This window comes from Felis catus, chromosome D4, assembly GCF_018350175.1.
Source record: "Felis catus isolate Fca126 chromosome D4, F.catus_Fca126_mat1.0, whole genome shotgun sequence".
Taxonomy (NCBI): Eukaryota; Metazoa; Chordata; class Mammalia; order Carnivora; family Felidae; genus Felis; species Felis catus.
This window is the reverse complement of record NC_058380.1, coordinates 45,356,051-45,380,733: the sequence shown is the minus strand read 5'-3', so window position 1 is coordinate 45,380,733 and position 24,683 is coordinate 45,356,051. Positions and strand designations below refer to the sequence as shown.

Sequence of the window (24,683 nt, the reverse complement as noted above, 5' to 3'; positions counted from 1 at the left end):
CCTCATTTCATAAGACAAGAAAAAGGTGGCTGAATCTCACCTTAATTACAAAGGCTCTAATCGTTTATAATCACACTTCTATTACTTTTTCCACACAGATGGAAAAATCAATTTCAGAATTCAGGGAAAAAAGTTTATTTTCTATTCTCAATTTCTCTTTGAGAGCCAATCACAACTGACTGCCTTACAGATCAAAAGCATCCTGCTGAACCAAACTTTCTCAATGCAATCACGGACGTGCCTCCTTAACACGACTGTATCAAAGCTTTGTCACGCGTACTGAAAAACTCATTTGCTTCGGCGAAAGGAACATGTTTGATATGCAAGTGTTTTATCAGAGCTCACCTGCTTTTCCCACAAAGATGTCAACAAGCGCACAGTGACAGCTCTTAGGTGTGGAGTAGTTCCAAGAAGTTGGATCACTCGTAGAATTTGTCCTATGCACACCTAGAAAATATTGAAGAAATTATGGTTTCACAAATGTAAATGCAGATAATCCTGAGGTTACCAAAATAACGTGAAAACCCCTTGTTATAAAATAAGGACTGAAATGGAAGCTAACTATAACATTACCCATCTTTCTGAGAGGTGGGGCATAGTTTTAGGGAGGAGCTAGCTAGCAATCCTTGGGGCATAAAGACCTAATCTCGGACAACAGCCAATGGGAAAACTTGGCTATGAAATGATTTCAAAGAATTCATTCTTTAATTTTTTTTTTTAATGTTTATTCATCTTTGAGAGACAGAGAAAGACAGAGCATGAGCGGGTAAGGGGCAGAGAGAGGGAGACACAGAATCCGAAACAGGCTCCAGCCTCCGAGTTGTCAGCACAGAGCCCGACACGGGGCTCGAACTCATGAACTGAGAGATCATGGCCTGAGCCGAAGTCGGGGCCTCCACTGACTGAGCCACCCAGGCGCCCCCAAAGAATTCATTCTTAAATACTATAATAAATACCTTGGGCCCAACAAGGAAAATAGTGGTCATGGCAAAATTAAGAGCTCAAAATTTCACAATACCAAACAAACTTCAATGTAGTATTCATGCCTCACTTTCTCTTTTTAAATTTATTATTTACTTTTGAGAAAGACAGAGAGAATGCAAGCAGGGGAGGGGCAGAGAGAGAGGGAGAATCCCAAGCAGGCTCCACGCTGTCAGCGCAGAGCCCGACGTGGGGCTTGAAGTCACAAAACTGAGATCACGACCTGAACCAAAATCAAGAGTCGGATGCTCAACCGACTGAGCCACCCAGACGCCCCTCATGCCTCGCTCTCTTTTTGCCCCCGAGCAAATTGGTTAAATACAAACCTTGTGAACACCAAGTGTAGGCAAAGTATACAAGATATCATTATATAATACAGGTTCCAGTGGTCTTCCCAATTTGAACATCAAAACTGGAATCAGATTCGGTACCTAAAATGAATTTAAAGAACATATTTGTTATGCCTTCTAAAATAAATCAATCTCCAAAGCAATCATTATTGAGGTTTTCTTCAAAAGAATAATGGGAATATATATAAATTTCAAGACTTAACGTTAGCTAGCCATTTTTCGTTAATGCAGTTTCACAGTACCACTAATACTCTATTTCTTTCGTAATTAGCCACCAAATACCAATCAAAAATGTTTTTCTTAAACAACTATGACATTACCTCTCAGCAATACGAAAGTAGTTAAAATATATCCTGCCCCAAGGAAGTTTACAGTTCTAATGAGACGCTGACACTTAGGATATATACACGAAAAGTAACTGTAGAGTGAAATAGGTTATTCCAATATGAAATAAGTAAAATTAGTTGTATGGTAAGGGAGGGTTAATGGCAAAAACTTCCCTGCAGGTCTCCATTTCAATCCCCACGATAAAATAAGAAGAACAATTCATTTGTGGATGAAAAGACGTGACATTGTTAAGATGGTGATATTGTCCAAATAGGTCTGCAGATGCCACATAATCCCCATCAAAAACCTAGCTGACTTCTTTGCCAAAATTGAAAAGTGGATCCTAAAATTCATGGGGAAAAGCAAGGGATCCCCAGTAGCCAAACAATCTTGAAAAAGAATCAAGTTTGAGGACTCAAACTTCACAATTTCAAAGCTTACTACAAAGCCACAGGAATCCAAAGAGTGTGGCACTGTTACAACAACAAGAAATATACATCAATGAAACAGAACTCTGAGTCCAAGAATAAATCCTTACATTCACGTCCAGTTGATTTTTGATAAATATTCCAAAAAACCTACAATGGAGAAAGAAGAGTTTCTTTGAAAAATAACACTGGATTGCAACAACTGGACAGCCACATACAAAAGAATGAATCTGGGTCCTTTCCTTACACAACACACAAAAATTAACTCCAAGTAAATTTCAGACCTAAGTGTCAGTGCTAACACTACCAAACTCTTGAAGAAAACATAGTAGTAAATCTTTGTGACCCTGGGTTAGGCAAAGCCTTTTTAGATGGGACACCAAAAGCGAGTGCAACAAGAGAAAAAAAAATACATTTCACCAGCTTAAAAATATCTGTCCTTCAAAGGGCACCACAGAGGGGGGAAAAAAAATCACAGAATGGGGGAATTTTTTTTTTTTTTTTTTTTACAAATCATCCATCGAATAAGATATTTGTATCCAGAATATATAAAGAATTCTTCTAATTCTATAATGAAAGGACAAATAACCCAACTCTAAAAGAGCAAAGGATCCAAAGAAGATAAGCAAATGGCAAGAAAGAAAGACAGGGCTACTCAACCGTCATTAGCCATGACATAACTGCAAATCAAAAGCAGGATGATATACCCCTTAACATCCAATAGGATCGATAAAAAAAAAGACAATATCAAATGTTGGCAAGGATGTGGAGAAATGTGGACCATCATGCACCGCTGGTAGGAATATCAAATGGTGAACCCCCTTCAGAAAACAGACTGGCAGTTTATCAAATGGTTAAACAGAATTACCAGATGATCTACAATTCTACTTCTAGGTATCTATCTACCCAAGAGAAATGAAAACATTTCCACACAAAAAACCTGTACAGGAAGGTTCAGAGCAACATAATTCACAACAGCCAAACAGTGGAAACAACCCAAGGGTCCATAAACTGATGAGTGGATAAATAAAATGTAGCCTAGGGGCATCTGGATGGCGCTGGTTGAGCATCTCACTCTTGACTTCAGCTCAGGTCATGATCCCAGGGTCCCAGGAGCGAGCCCCATGTTAGGATCCGTGCTGAGCATGAAGCCTGCTTAACATTCTCTCTCTTTCTCCCCCTCTGCCCCTCTTCCCTGCTTGTGCTCTATTAAAAAAAAAAAAAATGTAGTAGAGCCCTACAATGGGAATATTATTCAGCCATAAAAAGGAAAAGGAACCAACAGGGATGAACTTTGAAAAGATCATGTCAAGTGAAAGAAGCCAATCATAAGAAACCACATAGTAAATGATTCCATTTATATGACATATCTAGAACAGGAAAATCTATAGAGACAGAAAGTAATTGCATGAGATTGGAAAGTTGTAGAGGGAAATGGGGAGTGATTGCTAATGGGTACAAGGTTTCTTTGGGGGATGATGAAACTGTTCTCAAAGTATTTGTAATTATGTTTGCACAACTCTGAATATATTAAAAATCACTGAACTGTACACTTTGCATGAATTACATAGCATATATAACACAAAGCATGTGAATTATATCTCAATAAAACTATGAGCCTATCGATGGCACACTTTAGTACCAAAACGAATTATTTTCCTTCCAGTGCATTTCAGTTTTGTTGTCCAGAATGTTACATGTCCTTTATCTGCTATAATCTTAGAAAGTCTGTTTCTTCTAAGCTTAAGAAAACATCTACTTTAATTCACTTTCAAGAAGGAAGAAAAATTCTCCAAACCCTACTAACCAAAAAGTAACAGTTGAACAGTAATTCATTAATGACCTTGACCATGATATACCATGGCAGCATTTGGAGCTACACATTATAAGGGCCACAGGCTCACAGCACATAGCCAGAATTGATGTTTTTAACAAGTGCTGGGACTCTGTTAAAACAGAAGTTCTATCACCCTATATTGAGCAAATGAACGGAGACAAATTTTTGAATTGGCTTCTTATTCCCCATTTTAATTAAAAACAAAAGGTTATCTTAGATTGCATTACACAAGTCTCAATTACCCCTTCTGGTAAGATTTCTACCAAGACACGTTGACAGATTCTTAGTTCTGGGAAGGCAATCAGTACATTTACTGACATTTTATAAAATAGTGTATTTAGCCGTATGGCTTCCAAACAACTGGTTTAATTATATTGTCAGAAAAGAAATAAAGTACTCTATTTATGTTAAAGAGTACAGTTGTTTTGTTTTTTTTTTTTTTTGTTTTTTTTTTATGAGCCCCAGACTTAAAAAGAATGTATGGGTGTTTTTTTTTTTTTTTTTTTTTTTTTTTTTTTGCTGAGTTCAGGAATGAAAAAAACCTACGTGGGAAACTTTTACTGTAAATAATCTTAAATTCATGCCTTCAACAGTTCCAAGGCTATTATAGCCCAAATTATATCCTCAAAAGTAAATGGGAAAAATAAAATAGGTATTATTTCATTAAGAAAACAGATGCAGATATAGACGTGTGGAAATTTTTTTTTTTTTGCATAAAGTATGTACCATTGTTTTCCCAATGAAATAACATACGTGTATTGATTGATTTGAGATGTAATTACGAGCTCTTGATCCCTCTGCTCTTGATCATTCTACTCTCTGCAGGCAGAAAACACAATGAATGCTCTGACTTTAAATTTAAAATAAGCTGGGGGCAGCTGGGTGGCTCAGCTGGTTGAGTGTCAGACTTCAGCTCATGTCACGATCTCACCATTTGTGAGTTTGAGCCCCGCATCAGGTTCTGTGCTGACAGCTCAGAGCCTGGAGCCTGCTTCAGATTCTGTGTTTCCCTCTCTCTCTCTGCCCCGCACCACCACCCGCCCCCCAGCTCTGTCTCTCTTTGTCTCTCAAAAATAAACATTAAAAACATTTTTTTAATTAAAAAAAATAAAATTAAATAAGTAAATAAATAAATAAGTAAAATAAGCTGGAAAGTGTCCTCTAATTCACAGTCTCAAGATCTTCTGGTTTTAGAAAATACTAAGCTTTTGCTTCCCTTTTTCAGAATTCAAGTCACTGATGAACAACTGATTGAGAATGATGGGATTATTAAGGAGCTCCATAAGACTATCAGCAGATTCGTCAACAGAAATCTTATAGGCCATAAGGGGATGCAGGATAATATATTTAAAGTGATCAAAGAAAAGAAAAAAAAAAAAAAAAGATAACCAGGAATACTATGTCCAGCAAAACTTTCCTTGAACGAAAGAGAAATAAAAACGTTTTCAAATAAACAAAAGCTGAGAGAATTCACCCATCAGACCTGCCTTTAAAGAAACTCTAAAGGTAGTCCTTCAAGATGAAACCAAAGGACCTTACACAGCAACACAAAAGCACATGAATGTATAAAGCTCACTTTAAAGGTAAATAAATAGAAGAATACACAATACTATAATACCATGATGATATTGCGTAAATCACTTTCAATTCTGGTATGGAAGTTAAAAGACAAATGCATAAATAACTATATAAAAATATGTTAATGGATACACAATATAAAAAGATGTAATTTGTGACAACAATAACAAAGTGTGGGGGAAATAAAAAAGTAGAGTTTCTGTATGCCAATGATGTTGTTACCAGCTTATAATACACCACTACAGCTGTGTTTTCTATAAGCCCCACGGGTAACCACAAAGAAGATACCTAGGGAAGATACACAAAAGATAATGAGTAAGGAATCAAAGGACTTCACTACAAAAAAAAAAAAAAAATCAATGAAACACAAAGTAAGATAGCAATAGAGGAAAAGAGGGCAAAAAAGCTGTTAAGACTGACAGACAATAGGGTGCCCGGGTGGTTCAGTCAGTTAAGTGTCCAACTTTAGCTCAGGTCATGATCTCATGGTTCACGGGTTCAAGCCCCATACCAGGCTATGTGCTGACAGCTCAGAGCCTGGAGCCAGCTTCCGATTCTGTGTCTCCCTCTCTCTTTCTGACCCTCCCTTGCTCATGCTCTGTCTCTGTCTCTCTGTCTCCCTATCTGCCCCTTCCCTTGCTTGCACTCTTTCTCAAAAAGAGATAAATGTTAAAAAAAATAAATAAATAAAAAAAAAAAAGACTGACAGAAAATAATGAACAAAATGCCAATATTAAGTCCTTCTCTATTTGTAATTACTTTAAATGTAACTGGATGAACCTCTGTAATCAATATACAGAGTGGCTGGCAGGATGAAAACCATGATACAAATATACGCGGACTACAAGAGATTCTTGTCACATTTAAGGATACACGTAGGTTAAAAAGGAAAGGATAAAAGAAGATATTCCATGCAAATGGTAAGCAAAAGAGAGCAAGGACAGCCATATACTTACATGATACAACACAGCCTTTAAATCAGACACCATCACACGAGACAAAGACATTATCATAAAATTTTTTTAACGTTTATTTATTTTTGAGAGAGCGAGTGAGAAAGAGAGTGAGCGGGGATGGGCCAGAGAGAGGGACACCCAGAATCGGAAGCAGGCTCCAGGCTCTGAGCCATCAGCCCAGAGCCCGACACGGGGCTCGAACTCACGGACCGCGAGATCATGACCTGAGCTGAAGTCGGACGCCCAACCGACTGAGCCACCCAGGCACCCCTGACAAAGTCATTATTATAATAAAAAGGGTCAATTCACCAGGAAGATAGACAACTATAAACACATAAGCAGCCAGCATCAGAGCAATATATGTAAGCCCAAATATATGAAGCAAACATTTACAGAACTAAACGGGGAGTATTCTCCAGAATCGATCACATACTAGGTCACAAAATAACTCTTAAATTTAAGAAGACTGAAATGATACCAATTATCTTTTCTGACCACAATGGAATGAAACCGGGAGTCAACAACAGTAAGAAAACAAAAAAAAATGCACAAATACAAGGAAACTAAAAACCGCACTCGGGAACAACCAATAAGTCAAAGAAGGAATCTAAAAGGAAATTAGAAAATATTTTGAGGCGTGCCTGGGTGGCTCAGTAGGTTAAGTGTCCGACGCGTGGTTTGGGCTCAGATCATCGTCTCACAGTTTCAGGAGTTCGAGCCCCACATCAAGCTCTGTACCGGCAGCATGGAGCCTGCTTGAGATTGTCTCTCTCCCTCTGCCCCTCCCCTGTCCTCCCACCCACCTCCAAAATTAATTAATTAAATTAAAAAGAAAAGAGATCTCAAACTAACTTTATCCCTCAAGGAACTAGAAAAAGAATAAGCTAAAACAGAGTTAGCAGAAGGAAGGGAATAGTAAAGATTAAAGCAGAAATAAACGAAATAAGGAATAGAGAAGTCGGAAAAAACAAAATTAAGAGTTGGGATTTTATTTTATTTTATTTTTTTAATTTTTTTTCAACGTTTTTTATTTATTTTTGGGACAGAGAGAGACAGAGCATGAATGGGGGAGGAGCAGAGAGAGAGGGAGACACAGAATCGGAAACAGGCTCCAGGCTCCGAGCCATCAGCCCAGAGCCTGACGCGGGGCTCGAACTCACGGACCGCGAGATCGTGACCTGGCTGAAGTCGGATGTTTAACCGACTGCGCCACCCAGGCGCCCCTAAGAGTTGGGATTTTAAAAGATCCGTAAAACTGACAACACTTTATCTAGAGTAAGAAAAAAAAAAGAGAAAAGACTCAAAATCAGAAATGAAAGAGGAGACATTACAATGGGAGTCACAAAAATAAAAAAGGATATGAGACAATTATGTACGCTTATACAACAATAAATGGAATAACCTAGAAGAAATGGATAAATTCATAGAAACATACAACTTACAAAGACGGAATCATGCATAGAGAATGGGAACAGACAGGTAATGAAGAAGGAGACTGAATCAGTAATCAAAAACCCAGAAAAAACCCAAGAGCTGATGGCTTCACGGGTGATTTCCACCAAACATTTAAGTAAGAATTAACACCAATCTTTCTTAAACTTTTCCCCGAAAATTGAAGAGGTGGGAATACTTCCAAATTCCTTTCATGAGACCCTATCATTATCAGACCAAAACCAAAGACACTACAAAGAAAAGAAAACTACAGGCCAATATCCCTTATGAACCTGGATGCAAAAATCCTCAAAACAAACAAAAAAAAAATACTAGCAAACAGAATTCACAGAATCCTTTAAAAAGATCACATACGGTGACCAAGTGGGATTTATCTCTGGGATGCAGGAATGGTTCCATACACAAAAATCAATCATGGTACAAACTACATAACAGAATGAAGGGTTAAAAAAAAAAAAAATTACATGATCACCTCAATAGACAGAAAAAAAAAAAATATGGCAAAACTCAACACACTTTCATGATAAAAGCATTCCTTAACTAGGGATGGAAGGAAATTACCTCAAAACAATAAAAGCTCTATCTAAAAAGTCCACAGCTACCAGCACAGTCAACAATAAAAAACCAAAAGCTTTTCCTCTAAGACCGGGAACAAAGAAAGGGTGCCTACTCTTGCCATTTCTATTCAAAACAGTACTAAAAGTACTAGCCAAAGCCATTAGGCAGGGGAAAAAAAGAAAGAAAGATCACCCAAAACAGAAAGAAAGAAGTAAGATTATCTTTGTTGGCAGATGACATGACATTACATGCAGAAAACCCTGAGGACTCCACCAAAAACAAGATAGTTAAAACTAATAAATGAATTCAGGAAAGTTGCCAGATACCAAATGAACATTAAAAAAAAAACCTCAGGGGCACCTGGGTGGCTCAGGTGGTTAAGCATCTAACTTCAGCTCAGGTCATGATCTCATGGTTCATGAGTTCAAGCCCCATATCAGGTTCTGTGCTGACAGTGTGGAGCCTGCCTTGTCTTCTCTCTCTCTCTCTCACTCTCTCCCTCCCCACTTGTTATCTCTCTCTCTCTCTCTCTCTCAAAATAAATAAATAAACTTAAAAAAAATCAGATGTGTTTTCATACAGTAATAACAAATAATCCAAGAAGGAAATTAAGAAAACTATCTTGGGGCACCTGGGTGGCTCAGTCAGTTAAACGTCCGACTTTGGCTCAGGTCATGATCTCACAGTTCGTGGGTTCGAGCCCCGCGTCAGGCTCTGTGCTGACAGCTCGGAGCCTGGAGTCTGCTTCTGATTCTGTGTCTCGCTCTCTCTCTGCCCCTCCCCTGCTCACGCTCTGTTCTCTGTCTCTCAAAAAATAAATAAATGTAAAAAATAAGAAAACTATCTCATTTACAATAGCATCAAAAAAATAAGATACTTAGGGATAAATTCAACTAACAAAGTGAAAGACTTATATGCTGAAAACTGCAAAGCATTGCTTAAGTTAAAAGAAGACACAAATAAATGGAAAAACATCTTGTGTTTATAGACTGAAAGAACTGATATTGTTAAAATGTATGTACTACCCAAAGCAATCTACAGATTCAGTACAATCCCTATCAAAATCCCAATGGCATTTTTTGCACAATAGAAAAAACAACCCTAAAAATCAATGGGCCCTGAATAACCAAAACAATCTTGAGAAAGAAAAACAAAACTGGGTGCCTTTCACTTCCCGACCTCAACACATATTACAAAGCTACAGTAATCACAACAGTGTGATGCAAGGACAAATAGGCCAATGGAAAAGAAGAGAAAGCTCAGAAATAATTCATGCATATGTGACCAATTAATTTATTACAAAGAAGCCAAGAGAATACAATGGAGAAAGGACGGCCTCTAGAATAAACGGTGCGGGGACAACAGAATATCTGCATGAAAAAGGACACTGGACCCTTATCTTACACCATACACAAAAATCAACTCAAAATGAATTGAAGACGGAAACAGAAGCCCTGAAACCATAAAATTCCTAAAAGAAAACAAAGGGGAAAAACTTTGTAACATTGGTCTTGGCAATGTTTTCTTGGATAGGACACCTAAAGTACAGGCAACAGAGGCAAAAACAGACAAGTGCGCCTACTTCAAACCAAAGCGCTTCTGTGCAGGAGAGGAAACAATCAACATAGTTTAAACAACAACAACAACAACAACAACAACAAAACAATCTACAGAATGGCAGAAAATACTTATAAACTCCATATCTGATAAGAGGTTAATATCCAAAATACATTCCAAATGACCAAACAAAAAAAGAAAACAACCAAATAACTCAATTAAAAATTGAGCCAAGTTGTTGAACAGGCATTTTCCAAAGACGTACAAACGGCCACAGGTAGAGGGAAAGATGCTCAACATCACGCATCATCAGGGAAATTCAAATCAAAACCATAATGAGCTACCACCTTACACCTGTTAGGACGGGCATTATCGATAAAACAGAAAGCACGTGTTGGTGAGGCTATGGAAAAACTGGAACCCTCATGCACTATTGGTGGGATGTAAAATGGTGCACCACTACGAAACACAGCACGAAGGTTCCTCAAAAAAAATTAAAAACAAAACTTACATACGACGATCCAGCCGTTACACTCCTGGGAATTTCAAAACAAGTACTAGTCTCTTTTAAATATACCGACAGGGGGCGCCTGGGTGGCTCAGTCGGTTGAGCATCCGACTTCAGCTCACGTCATGATCTCTCCCTGTTCGCGGGTTCAAGCCCCACATTGGGCTTGCTGCTGTCAGTGTGGAGCCTGCTTCAGATCTTCTGCCCCCTCTCGCTCTATAAATAAAATATACTGACAAAATACTATTAACTGCACAGTTGCTGTTAGGTACCTTCTAAACCAATAGTCTTTCTATTGAAACACAAACTTTTCTCTAATATTCTACAGACTATAAGACTAATTGTGGGGTGCCTGGGTGGCTCAGTCAGTTGAGCATCCAACTTCGGCCCATTTCATGATCTCACAGTTCGTGAGTTCGAGTCCTGTGTCGGGCTCTGTGCTGACAGCTCAGAGTCTGGAGCCTGCTTCGGATTCTGTGTCTCCTTTTCTCTCTCTCTCTCTCTCTCTCTCTCTCTCTCTCTCTCTCTCTGCCCCTCCCTGACTCGTTCTCTCTCTCTCTCTCAAATATAAATAAACTTAAGCTTTAAAAAAAAGGGTCTAACTGCTTGCCTTCCTTTATTTGACACTGTTAGTATTTATAATGAAACACGCACAGGGATTGTCTTTTAATATTTCAAAGAACTGCGGTATTTCAAAAGAATTGAAATCGGGATCTGGAAGAGGTATTTGCACTCCCATGTTGACTGCAGCACTATTCACAATAGTCAAGAGATGGAAACAACCTAAATATCCATCGACAGATGAAAAGGTAAAGAAAATGTGGCACATACATACAATGAAGTATTATTCAGCCCTAAAAGAAAGGAAATCCTGTCATACACTACAGCATGGATGCATCTTGAACATATTATCTTGAAACAAACATCTTGAAACAAGCCAGTCACAGACAGACAAATACTGCGTGACTCCACATTTATATCAGGTATCCAAAGTAGACAGCCTTCCAAGAAGAAAGTAGACTGGTGATTGCCAGGGAGAGGGGGAAATAGGGAGTTGCTATTTAATGGGTATAGAGATTCAGTGTCTTCCAAGATCAAAGTCTGTACAAGATGCTGTACTGTAACCCCCAACAATTTGATAAGAAGGTATATTTCGTGTTACGTGTTTTTTACACCCCAATCTTAAAAAAGAATCAAGGGGTTGTTTTTTTTGTTTTTTGTTTTATGAGTCAGGAGAGTCGTTGTCAAGTTCATTTAGTTAAACAACGTTACTTTGTAGATGATGGAAGTGAGGTCCAGAGGGACCCAGTTAGTGACTGGGGTCTGTGCCTCAGTTCACCCCTCCACTTTACTTGGCAGAGTGAAAGCAATCAGAGATTCCAGGCCATCTATAACAGGATAAAAAGCTATCACGTAAGACTTCTCCCTGTAATTAGAGAAAACATACAGGACAAAACAAGCAGGAGAGACATACACCAGCATCTCCTTGGAGTCAATCATATGAAGAACAGAATATAAAAATTTAACTCTGGACGCCATGAAAAATGTCCACATTGGCCACACTGTATGAGGGTACACAGAAAGCAATAGTCTCCCAGACAGTTCTATCATGAAATCATGAGTAGCGCTAGCTGCTTATAAATTATGAGATAAAAAGTGCTTTGTTATTCATCGTAGTCGTCAGATGGGGGGATATAGAATTAACATTCACAACTATCACTCTTTTTAAGGGGACAGAGGTAGCTCATACTTTATTACTATATAAAAGATACAGTAATAAATTAATATCAACAGAAATAAAGATAGCAGCGAAAAGAAGCAATTTAAGACACAGTCATCTAATGGAAGATGCAAAAATCCAAAGCAGTATCGGGTTTTCTTCAACTTTTCAGACTTAGGTTTTAACAAAATTGGATGGGAGCTACACAGGTACATTCCTAGTTCATATTTTATTTATACCCTTAGGTTAGATAAATGCTGAACCATCTTTGCGTAAGACTTTCTCCCGTAGAAAAAATGGAAGTAAATTTTATGTACACAAGTTACTTGCCATTTAGAAAACAGTGGGAGGAAAACAGTATGTGTTAAGTCAGAAATGAAAGAAATGCATTTTTATACAAAGAATGAATAGACTTGAATGGTACATACAAAGAGAAGCAAAAATGCATTCCTTAGTAATTTGAACACTGAAACCTTACAAAATTATTTATTCTACAAAAGAAGGGCATAATGTACTATTAGTCCTTTGAACATTAGCTAATTCCACTTTCCTCGCTTACTTCCTCACATAACTACTTACGGTTTCTGCTTATTATTTAAGTAATACATTGGAACGCAGTCCACTGATGAAGTGCTGAAAAGCTAATCATTTCCTTCACTTACAAGGAAGCTGCAGGCAGGTGGCAACATCAAAGAAATGTAAACAGTACAATTTTATTCTTCTGTGGCTCAAATTATATTTGTATCATAACATAATTAAATAAGTGGTTTAGGGTTTGGAGATTTCAACTTTGAGAGTCAAACAAGGTCAAGGGAAGAAAGAGCTCTAGAACAACGAAGGCTCCTACCAGGGAATCTTCCATGTTGCTATTCACTCTAGCCTTATTCCAGTCCAGCCTGAGCATCTGATCTATAGCGACTCCTCTAGGGGCGCCTGGGTGGCTCAGTTGGTTGAACGTCTGACTTCGGTTCAGGTCATGATCTCACGGTTCACAGGTTTGAGCTCCACATCGGGCTCTGTGCTGACAGCTCGGAGCCTGGAGCCTGCTTCATTCAGATCTTGTGTCTCCCCTCCCTTGCTTGCATTCTCTCTCTGCCCCTCCCTTGCTTGCATTCTCCCTCCATCTCTCTCTCTCTCTCAAAAATAAACGTTAAAAAAAAATTTATAGTGACTCCTCTATCAGCTAACATCTACTAAACACTCACTATGAACAGCATCCTAAACACTTTATAGAAAATCACTATCATCAATCACCTTGTTTTAAATGACCAAAGCGAAACTCATAAGGGACAAATAATTTGCCCTAGCTAACAGAGCTGGTACATACTGGAGTTAGGAATGGACCAAAGCAATTGAACCCCAAAGCCCATGTACCTGGCACTCTGCCCTGCCAAAGACAGGGGTGACATCTTCTTGACCTTTGTCTCTCTGGTTCCCAGGATAACATAAATGCTTTCAGAACTACTGCTAATTTCTTTGCTCTGATTCCATTCAGCAAGATGGATCTTGTAATAATGTTACAGCTATTTGATGCAGTCAACAATTACTAAAAACATACCACTTGCAAAGCAAAGTCCTTGAGGATGGTACTCTAACCAAATTAACACAGAATGAGAAAATTTACCTACTAGGTCAATGTTACCAGGATATCAAAATGTTACCAAGCCATCCATCCGAATTTGAGGTAAGGAGTTCCAGTATATAGGAAATCAGGTCAACAACACAGGAGCTCCACGAATGGAAAAACAGGAGAAACATCACTACACTAGAAGATAAAGTCAAGTATCAAATCACTTGACGAGTTCGAAACCCTGGAAGCAAAGAACCATGATCTTTCTCTACCTCAACTTGACTTCCAGGTTAGTCTCCTTAGCCATCTGAACCTTCATTACCTCTCAGAGTCAGAGGTAACTTACATTTTTAGAAAAAATGGTATAAGAAACCTTAAATTATAAAGTAATGGTTAGCCATATAATTAATATGCAACCCCCAGTGGGAAAAAGAAGTATAACCAACCTAAAGTTTTTTGATTGCTAACATTTTGACACTTGCTATAACTGATAAGTACAACGACTGAATCCCTGTAAAGCATAAAATTTCCTTCCTGAACAAAAGTAGGTTTTACATTTCTACCACAATGACATCTAAATCTTTGGTGGTCAGACCGGCAGGACACAAGTTAAAAGTCAATGTCTTATAAATATAATGTGTGTATTTTTCCTTCCAATTAGGTGCAGTCAATTTCTACTACTGTATCTGTCACTGGCAACGTGTTCTACATCAGAGTTGGAAGGAGAAGTCTGAATGTCCTCTAATAGTGGGATACAATTAGATATAGCTCAGCTAGGTAACCAATTATGTAATAAAAATAGAGTCAATGCTTTTGAATGTATTAAAATAGTAAACTGCTCAAAGAACCCAGAGCTATGACAGGTCGATTTATTGGAATATGAAAGACGATGCCAGACTGACAATGGTAAATGTGAAGCCAATCCATTCTACATTTGAGAAAAAAAGATTAAATGGCCAACATGAGTTGGCTGAATATAAAGTATGACTCCAATCTTCACTCTTTTTCAATGACAAAAGAAATCCTTTGAAGATTAGTAAGTGGTAAATATCTTAATACTATGCATTTTACAAGGTCCTAATTCAGTCTCAAATAAAAGACTCACCATTAAATAGGGTCTACATGAATAATGGTAAACAAATGACCTTATTAGAATGCTATATTGGCCAAGAAGATTAACACCCAGGATGAAGTGAAATTAATGAAAGCAGCCAGTAACATAAAAAAGGATTGATTTAAATTTCTTGCAACAGTGAATAAGAAGACTGATTCCTCTGCTTGGAGTAGATGGTGTGCCATTAAGGAATGAAAGAAAACAGATTTAGAAAACTCCTATCGTGCATGCTCTCTGCATTGAGGAAAATCATTAGACTACAAAGATAAAATGAATGTTAGTAAGCAGACACGGACAGTGACATTCATGACAGAAGCAGACGGTGCAAACCAAGAGTTAAAACATTAATCCATGGGGCGCCTGGGTGGCGCAGTCGGTTAAGCGTCCGACTTCAGCCAGGTCACGACCTCGCGGTCCGTGAGTTCGAGCCCCGCGTCGGGCTCTGGGCTGATGGCTCAGAGCCTGGAGCCTGTTTCCGATTCTGTGTCTCCCTCTCTCTCTGCCCCTCCCCCGTTCATGCTCTCTCTCTCTCTGTCCCAAAAATAAATAAACGTTGAAAAAAAAATTTAAAACATTAATCCATGAATGATAGAAAAACTAGCTAATGAGGAACAAGAATCCTAACCTATTACCATGCAAGAAAAAAATTCCAGATGGATTCAAGAATTTAAATCAAAGAGAAATATCTTTTAAGAAACCAGAATGGTATGTGAATATTTACATGTTCTCTAGAAAGAACTCAGGAAGCATTAAAACAATGAGCGACTTACGTAAAGATGGAGACAATTTAAGAAAAAGAATATTTAAAAAATTTCAAAAAGCTGTTCAATTTAAAGGCATATTGGTATAACAAAATATTCAGTAGGTTGAAAGACAAAGTTAAGGAAATCTCCCAAGAAGTAGAATAAAAAATAGAAGGAAATAAAAAAAGAAAGATAAGAAAATTTTAAGAGCAGTATAGGAATTCAGGGTCCAAATAAGAGAATTTCCAGAAAGAAAAATAAGGTCAGCAGAAAGGGAAAGAAAGTAATGGCAATAGAATAAAAAAAAAAAAAATTCCAAAATTAAAGGAACTGCATTTCCAGATTAAAAAGAGCTGCCAATTATCCAGCCCCAAGAGATGAAAAGGGAAAGAGCCCAAAAGTCCACTGACTGATGAATGTATAAAGATGTGGTACACATACACAAGGGAATATTACTCGGCGATAAAAAAGAACGAAAACTTGCCATTTGCAACTATGTGGATGGAGCCAGAGTGTATTATGCTAAGTGAAGTCAGTCAGTCATAGAAAGACAAATACCATATGATTTCATTCATGTGTAATTTCAGAAACAACACTGATGAATGGGGCAGGGTGGGGCAGTGCAGGGAAAAGAGGCAAACCAGGAAATACACTCTTAACTATACAGAACAAACTGAGGGATTACTGGGAGATGGGCTAAATGGGTGATGGGCATTAAGGAGGACACTTGTTGGGATGAGTACTGGGTGTTGTATGTAAGTGATGAATCACTAAATTCTATACCTAAAACTAATATTACACTGTATGTTAACTGGAATTTATTTATTTATTTTTTCAATATATGAAATTTATTGACAAATTGGTTTCCATACAACACCCAGTGCTCATCCCAAAAGGTGCCCTCCTCAATACCCATCACCCACCCTCTCCCCCCTCCCACCCCCCATCAACCCTCAGTTTGTTCTCAGTTTTTAAGAGTCTCTTATGCTTTGGCTCTCTCCCACTCTAACCTGTTTTTTTTTTTTTTCCTTCCCCTCCCCCATGGGTTCCTGTTAAGTTTCTCAGGATCCACATAAGAGTGAAACCATATGGTATCTGTCTTTCTCTGTATGGCTTATTTCACTTAGCATCACACTCTCCAGTTCCATCCATGTTGCTACAAAAGGCCATATTTCATTCTTTCTCATTGCCACGTAGTACTCCATTGTGTATATAAACCACAATTTCTTTATCCATTCATCAGTTGATGGACATTTAGGCTCTTTCCACAATTTGGCTATTGTTGAGAGTGCTACTATAAACATTGGGGTACAAGTGCCCCTATGCATCAGTACTCCTGTATCCCTTGGGTAAATTCCTAGCTTAACTGGAATTTAAATAAAAACTTGAAGAAAAAAAAAAGAATATATATTCACATCAAAGCACGTCATCATGAAATTTCAGGGCATCGGGGCCAAGAGAAGATCCTAAAGGCTTCCTAAAAGGAAAAATAAAAACAAACACTAGGTTCACATAAACATACTCAGAAATTCAGTAAGTAGAATAACTTTGAATTTCTCCATCCCAACACTGCAAGCTATGGAAACAACGGAAGAGAATAAGATTGTGGGGGGAAAAAATGATTTCTAGCCCAGAATTCCACATCTAGCCAAACTAACCCAATACCTGCCACACAGTAAAGCATTAATAGTTAGGTATTAAACACACACACACACACACACACACACACACACACACACACACGATTATCAACCAATTATTTCACATTCTAAAGAATGCATGCTCTCTAAATAAATAAATAAATAAATAAATAAATAAATAAATAAATAAATAAACTTAAAAATAAACTTAAAAAAAATACAGATAGGGGCGCCTGGGTGGAGCAGTCGGTTAAGCGTCCGACTTCAGCCAGGTCACGATCTCACGGTCCGTGAGTTCGAGCCCCGCGTCGGGCTCTGGGCTGATGGCTCAGAGCCTGGAGCCTGTTTCGGATTCTGTGTCTCCGTCTCTCTCTGCCCCTCCCCCGTTCATGCTCTGTCTCTCTCTGTCCCCAAAAATAAATAAATGTTGAAAAAAAAATTAAAAAAAAATACATATAAAAAAGGTAGGGGGCTCAGGTCACAATCTCAAAGTTCAGGAGATCAAGCCCCACATCGGCCTCCGCATTGCCAGTATAGAGCCTGTCTGGGATTCTCTCTCTCCATCTCTCGCTCTCCCTCTCTAACCCTCACTTCCTCCCTCTCTCAAAATAAACACATAAACATAAAAAAATACATATGAAAGACTACAAAAATTCTTAAGATACAAATTCCTTTCCCACAAAGTATAGGCAAAACACATAAATCTAAAACTCAAAGAAAATGAAACAAATCTAGCACCAAAGTAACTTGAAAACCCATGATCAACTTCTAAAACTAAAAATAAGATCCAGAGGTGCCTGGGTGGCTCAGTCGCTTGAGCGACCAACTCTTGATTTCAGCTCAGGTCGTGATCTCCTGGTTCATGAGTTCGAGCCCCACATTGGGCTCTGTGCTGTTAGCGCAAAGCCTGCTGGGGATTCTCTCCCTCTCCCTCTCTCAAAAATAAACAAACAAACAAACAAACAAGAAACTAAAAATAAGATCCTATTCTCACATACTGAAGTTTAAAATATTTTGGGGTGCCTGGGTGGTTAAGCGTCCGACTTCAGTTCAGGTCATGATCTCAGAATTCGTGAGTTCAAGCCCCACATCGGGCTCTGTGCTGACAGCTCAGAGCCTGGAGCCTGTTTTGGATTCTGTGTCTCCCTCTCTCTCTGACCCTCCCCTGCTCATGCTCTGTCTCTCTCTGTCTCAAAAGTAAATAAAACATTTAAAAATAAATAAAATAAAATATTTTAAATTATAAATTTAATGTAAACATACAGTGAAACAGATATTTTCATGTAATTCTGAAAGAGTAAAATGTGATACAATTTTCCTAAAATGAACATTTTCAAACTTCATTTAAAAAGTTTAGTTCTGGGGCGCCTGGGTGGCGCAGTCGGTTAAGCGTCCAACTTCAGCCAGGTCACGATCTCGCAGCCCATGAGTTCGAGCCCCATGTCAGGCTCTGGGCTGATGGCTCAGAGCCTGGAGCCTGTTTCCAATTCTGTGTCTCCCTCTCTCTCTGCCCCTCCCCCGTTCATGCTCTGTCTCTCTCTGTCCCAAAAATAAATAAATGTTGAAAAAAAAATTAAAAAAAAAAAAAGTTTAGTTCTGATCTAAGATTTGCTTCAAAAGCACATTACAGGGGCGCCTGGGTGGCTCAGTCGGTTAAGTGTCCGACTTCCGCTCAGGTCGTGATCTCGCGGTTGGTGAGTTCGAGCCCCGTGTCGGGCTCTGAGCTGATGGCTCAGAGCCTGGAGCCTGCTTCCGATTCTGTGTCTCCCTCTCTCTCTGTCCCTCCCCTGCTCATGCTCTGTCTCAGAAATATATAAAACATTAAAAACAATTTTTTTAATATTAAAAAAAAAAAGCACATTACAGAGCTCAGGACTGTCGAGTAGAAGGTATAGAAGATACAGCTCAACCATGCAATGACTGTTGAGATTAAGGGATGTGTGTGTCAAGTTTATTCTCTCCACTTTTGAATATAAAGTTTTTCATAATAAAAGGTTAAAAATTTCCTAACCTTCTATTCTCTCTATATTTTTTAAACAAATGAGAAGTTCAATAACATTTATTTCCCCAGATATACATAAACATACGTATGACATCATGTATTATTTTTATGTCAGAGTAAATCAACTAATAAAGCAAAACAAAAAGTTCCATATTAAAAACCACTAATAGAGTGTACAATACACATGCACGACATGTTCCAGGAAAAAAAAATACTATAAACAGGATTTTTTGTTAGAACTACCAAAAAAAACCCACTAAAAAACAAAAAAGGGGGAGGGGGCAAAGAGAAACAAAATTCTGTGTTCTGCACTACTGAAAAACTGAAGACAGACAACGGATATCTTGAAATATTTTTTAAAAATTTTGTGTGTTTATTCATTTTTGAAAGACAGAGACAGAGCGCAAGCAGGGGTGGGGCAGAGAGAGAGGGGGACACAGAATCAGAAGCGGGCTCCAGGCTCTGAGCTGTCAGCACGGAGCCCGACGTGGGGCTCGAACTCACGAGCCGTGAGATCATGACCTGAGCTGAAGCCGGACGCTCACCCGACTGAGCCACCCAGGCGTCCCAATATCTTGAAATATTTAAAGGGCTAATATATAAATGACAAATCAGACTTGTTTTATGTAATCCTGCGGCCCAAATCAGAAGGCATATTTGGATTTAATAAGGAAAAGGGATTTTTTTTTTAATTTTTAAAGAACAGAGTGGGCTGCCCCAAGAGAAACTAAGTTTTCTTTAACTAAAAGTACCTAACAAGAGAATGAGAATCCCCTACTTAGAAGATGTTTAATGGATATGTTTAAATATCAAAAGAGAGAGTAGGAAGGAACATTGTAACAACTGGTTTTGGACCTGCTACTTAAAAAATAAATCACAATCCAGATTAATCAAAATTGAAGTAAATCTTTATGCACAAAAGAGTTACCACCGCAGGCCTGAGATTGCCATCCTTCAAAGACTTCATTGCAAAGTCAGCCTTTGGGTGGGATCCTGGAAAGTGGATTTTCTAAGGGTTCCCACCATTCTTTACTAAAACATGGTGCCTAACCAGCACCCAATAAAAACCTTGGGCACAGAGTCTCTAACGAGTTTCCCTACTAGACAACACTACGTATGTTGTCCCAATTCAGGGCAAGTGCAGCCTGTGTGAGTCCCCTGGGAGACGACGCTTGGAAGCTGGCACCTAGTTTCCCCTGAACTTCACCCAATGATTCTTTTCCCTTACTCATTTTGCTTGTTACCCGTTTGCTGTAATAAATCACAGTCATGGTTGCAGTTATATCCTGAGTCCTGTGGGTCCTTCTAGCAAATCACGGAACCTGGGTGTAGGGCTGGTGACCCCTGAGCCAGAATCATCTTACTTATATTTTGCTTTAAAAAAAAAAAAAAGAAAGAAAGGAAAAGAACACTAGCAATTAAAAAAAAGTTATATAGATTTTTTAAAAGAACTTCTAGAGTATTTCTAATATCAACAGTAACAGTAAACTTTCCTACCAGCTGTATAGCTAACAAAAATACTGAAGGCCAGCTCCACAGTGGATGTGTGTTAGGCTTTAAGGATACGTCTAAGAAAAGTCAGCCCCTGCTCTCCAGGAGTTCACGGTCTACTTAAGAAACTAACAGAATCTCAATCATCATTGACTGAATAAGCCAAAGTCAACTTTGAAGATACAAAGTATAGAAAATAGTTTCTATAGACAGAAATTAAGATATAAGAACAAGAAAACAATTCAAAACAGTCTTTGATAAGTGCAAACTACTAACCATGACTGCTTTTCATTTTTCAGAGGAAGGGCGAGATTCTAGAGTTGGGCTGCCCAATAGAGTAGCCACTAGCCATACGTGGCTATTTTTTTAATGATTACTTTTGAGAGAGAGAGAGAGCGAGCATGAGCAGAGAAGGGAGAAGCAGAGGAAGGGAGAGGGGGAGAGAGAGGGAGAGAGGGAGACAGACAGAGAGAGAGAGACAGAGAGAGAGAGAGAGAGAGAGAGAGAAACCCAAGCAGACTCCGCACGGTCAGCACAGAGCCCAACGAGGGGCTTGAACTCACAAACCATGAGCTCGTGACCTGAGCCGAAATCAAGAATCAGATGCTCAACCAACTGAGCCACCCAGGCACCCCACATGTGGCTATTTAAACCTGAATGTAAACTAATTAAAATCAAATAAAACTAAAACTCCAGTTCCTCAGTCACATTAGCCAAATTCCAAATCCCACTCCCCCAAATCCCCAAATCCCTCCCCCACTCACGCTCTCTCTCTCTCAAAAACATAAACTTTTAAAAAAGTCAAATTAATTTCATCTATTTATTTTCATTTTTTTAATGTAGCTACTAGAAAATTTAAACTTATATATGTAGTTCCTGTTATATTTCTATTGAACAGCACTACTGTTTATCTCCTTAATGCACCTTAATATAGTTCTCCCCCCCCACACACACACATACAGGCACACACAGAAAACAGTTAATGGCTCTCTTTTCATGTACTTGGGAAATAAAGTATAACGATAAGCCCCAGATGGGCAAAGAACATGTCTATTTGTTAAACAGCCTAGCACTGCTCCTTGAACATAAGGCAGTAGATAAATAATTGTGAAATGAATAAAAGAGGCTATAAAAGTCAGCCACAATTTTAATAATATATAACTTTTATCGAGCACTGATTATAAACCAGGAACTATATTCTGCATGATCTCATTTAATCTACATGATGAATTTAATGAGGCAGGTTCTTCTACGCTTATTTAAAAAAAAATTTTTTTTAAGTTTATTTATTCATTTCAAGAGACACAGAGCGAGCGGGGGAGGGGCACAGAGAGAATCCCACGCTGTCTGCGCGGAGCCCGATGCGGGCTCGAACTCATGAAACACGAGATCATGACATGAGTTAAAACCAAGAGTCAGATGCTTAACTGACTAAGCCACCCAGGCGCCCTGTACTATTCTTATTTTAAAGAGGAGACAACACAGACACAGAATTATAACAGAATCTCTAGTATACTTTGCAATGTTACAAGAAATGAAACAATTCCATTGAGATGGTCTATACGGGAGGTTTACACAACTTGAAGTAAAAAATACTGAATGCCTTCCATCACGTGGTATTATACTAGGTGCTGTGACATCAGGAGGAATCACAGGTTAATACAAGCAAAATATAAACAAGGTATAGGCTAAATCCTATTACAAATAAATCCCACTACAATTATCCCATATCCTACCAAAATATTAACAAGCTTGACTAATGGCTAATAATCCAGCCACACAAAATTCTTGTTGGATTTAGACAATACCTTGGAATTCACTGTAAACACTAGTGTTCATCTGACACTTTACAATGTTGTTCATGCACAGAATCTTGTAATCCTTGCAACACCCCTGATAGATAGTTATTATTAGAGGGTGGGTGGGATCTTACAAGTACTTAGACGCATTATCTGATCTGGGGATGTCCCTTATCAGGCTTGAATTTATATTCTGTGCTTGTTTTATGGCTACTGTCCAGGATTGGGGCGGGGGAGGGAGGAGGGGTGGGAGTTTTAGGCAGGCCACCTACAAAATTAGTTTTGGGTTCCAGATTCCTATCATCTTTAGAAATAACGGCCTCGGGCCGAGCGAGGCAGGAAGAAAGTGGAATTAGAACTTCCAAAGAGGCTTAAAGAGGCAAGTTCCAACAACTTCTCACTTTTGGCAGGGGGCAAAAAAGCACTCGAATTTAAAATAAGTCTTCATAGAGAATCACTTAACTAGCGTCAGTAGGAACTAAGTCATCCTTATTGAGCCCCTTTTGGAAAACCTACTTATTAGGGCTCAAATCTTGGTCCACCTTGCAAAAAATGAAGCAAGATTCAGTACACGCTAAATGGTCAACTTAATTTTTAATGGGTAAATGACACGGCGAGAATAGTTCAGGTACTTGCAAATGCTAAACGTCTGGGTATGTCTTCGTCGGCTTTTGAACAGTTTCAAAGAGCAGACGTGAGGATTCATTAGCTCTTCGCACATATGAACCTGCTCCAAAGGCAGCCAAGAGAGTTGCCTAGCAACAGTGCATTTTGTATCTCCCATCAGCCCCAAAGATGCTGCAGCAGCGGCAGCTAGGTCAAGCCTCTCATTAGCAACCTGACAAAGGGTTTCTATCTCCCGTTTTACAAAATTATTTTTATTTCCAGGTGAAGCTCAAATATCAATATATTACTCCTACTGACAACATACTCCCTTTCCTCTCTTTCTCCTCCTTACCAAGCCCCATTTCAACAGCCAGGTTTTAATGAACCTAGCAGAGTACCTGTAACAAAGGCAGGGAAATCCAACAGAATCCATACGCTTATTCACATACCGTGACAGTTCCACACCTTTCCGGCAACCAAGTAAGGAAGTTTTAGAAGAAAGAAGGAAAAACAAAGACGCTGAAATCAAATCACGGGAAGAGGAAAGACACAGGACGTCAAAACTGAAGAAAAAAATTACCCAAATTATTTGCAATGCCCTTGATTTCTTATCTCTTTTGGCTTCCATAAAAGCTGATCTCAACCTTGTAGCAAAACAGCAAAAAGCTAGAAAATTCCGGAGTGGTAATTCCAGAGTGGATTGACAGTTTATAATGGATGTAATCCATTGGAAAGGCATGCTGGTTCCCAAGTTATTTATTTATTTATTTATTTATTTATTTATTTATTTGGCTCCCAATTTAATAACGGTGTTATAAAGCCTCACCTCAGGTCAATAGCTATTCATTCCCTTCTGAAAATATTTCTTAAAATATTTACCACTCAGCATGGTTGCCATGCAGAACTAAAATATATACTCACATAATCTTCCTTATATACACTCAGAGATCCTTAAAAGAAAATAAACAAAATAAGCAGACTTCTCATTTCATGAATTTTCAAGTGCTTAATCCAGATTTTGACATAAACCACACGCACCCTTGGTCCCTGAGCTTTCGTGCTATCATCAATTTCCCTAAGGAAAAGATTACAGAATGTGTGTGACATGTTACGAAAGATAAAGTGTGATACTAACAGACCCAGATTAAGAATGGTGTAATGAGGAACATTTAAAGGCAATCATCATCACACCAAGTCAAAATAAGTAAATGTTTTAAGTGATCTGAAAGGAACAATGTGATTTTTTTTTTCCCCGAGGCCCCTCCCTCTTTTTTAAATGTACAAACAGCAAAGAATGGATCCTTAGGAGGATTTCCCAGAAGGGTGTCATTTACCACTAAAATATTTCATTCCAGCAGTTGAAAGACCATAAAAGGGTGAATGTCCTCCAGAGCCCCTAATAACGGTAATAGATCTTGTGTTACTATTCACAAGTGACCTCTCAGTCAGGCGATTTAATTTTTCCC

General features: G+C 38.6%; 1 protein-coding gene across 7 annotated transcripts in view; it reads right to left on the bottom strand.

The window, feature by feature from the left end:
• Nucleotides 1–24,683, bottom strand: part of FOCAD (focadhesin) — a 324,630-nt gene that overhangs the window by 171,561 nt on the left and 128,386 nt on the right. For all 7 annotated transcript variants that reach the window (XM_023242354.2, XM_023242353.2, XM_045043365.1 and 4 more), the window contains 2 exons: nucleotides 1,308–1,412; nucleotides 346–447 (listed from right to left, as the gene is read on the bottom strand). In XM_023242354.2, coding sequence (XP_023098122.2) covers nucleotides 346–447; nucleotides 1,308–1,412 — 207 coding nt within the window. The remainder of the gene's footprint in view (nucleotides 1–345; nucleotides 448–1,307; nucleotides 1,413–24,683) is intronic.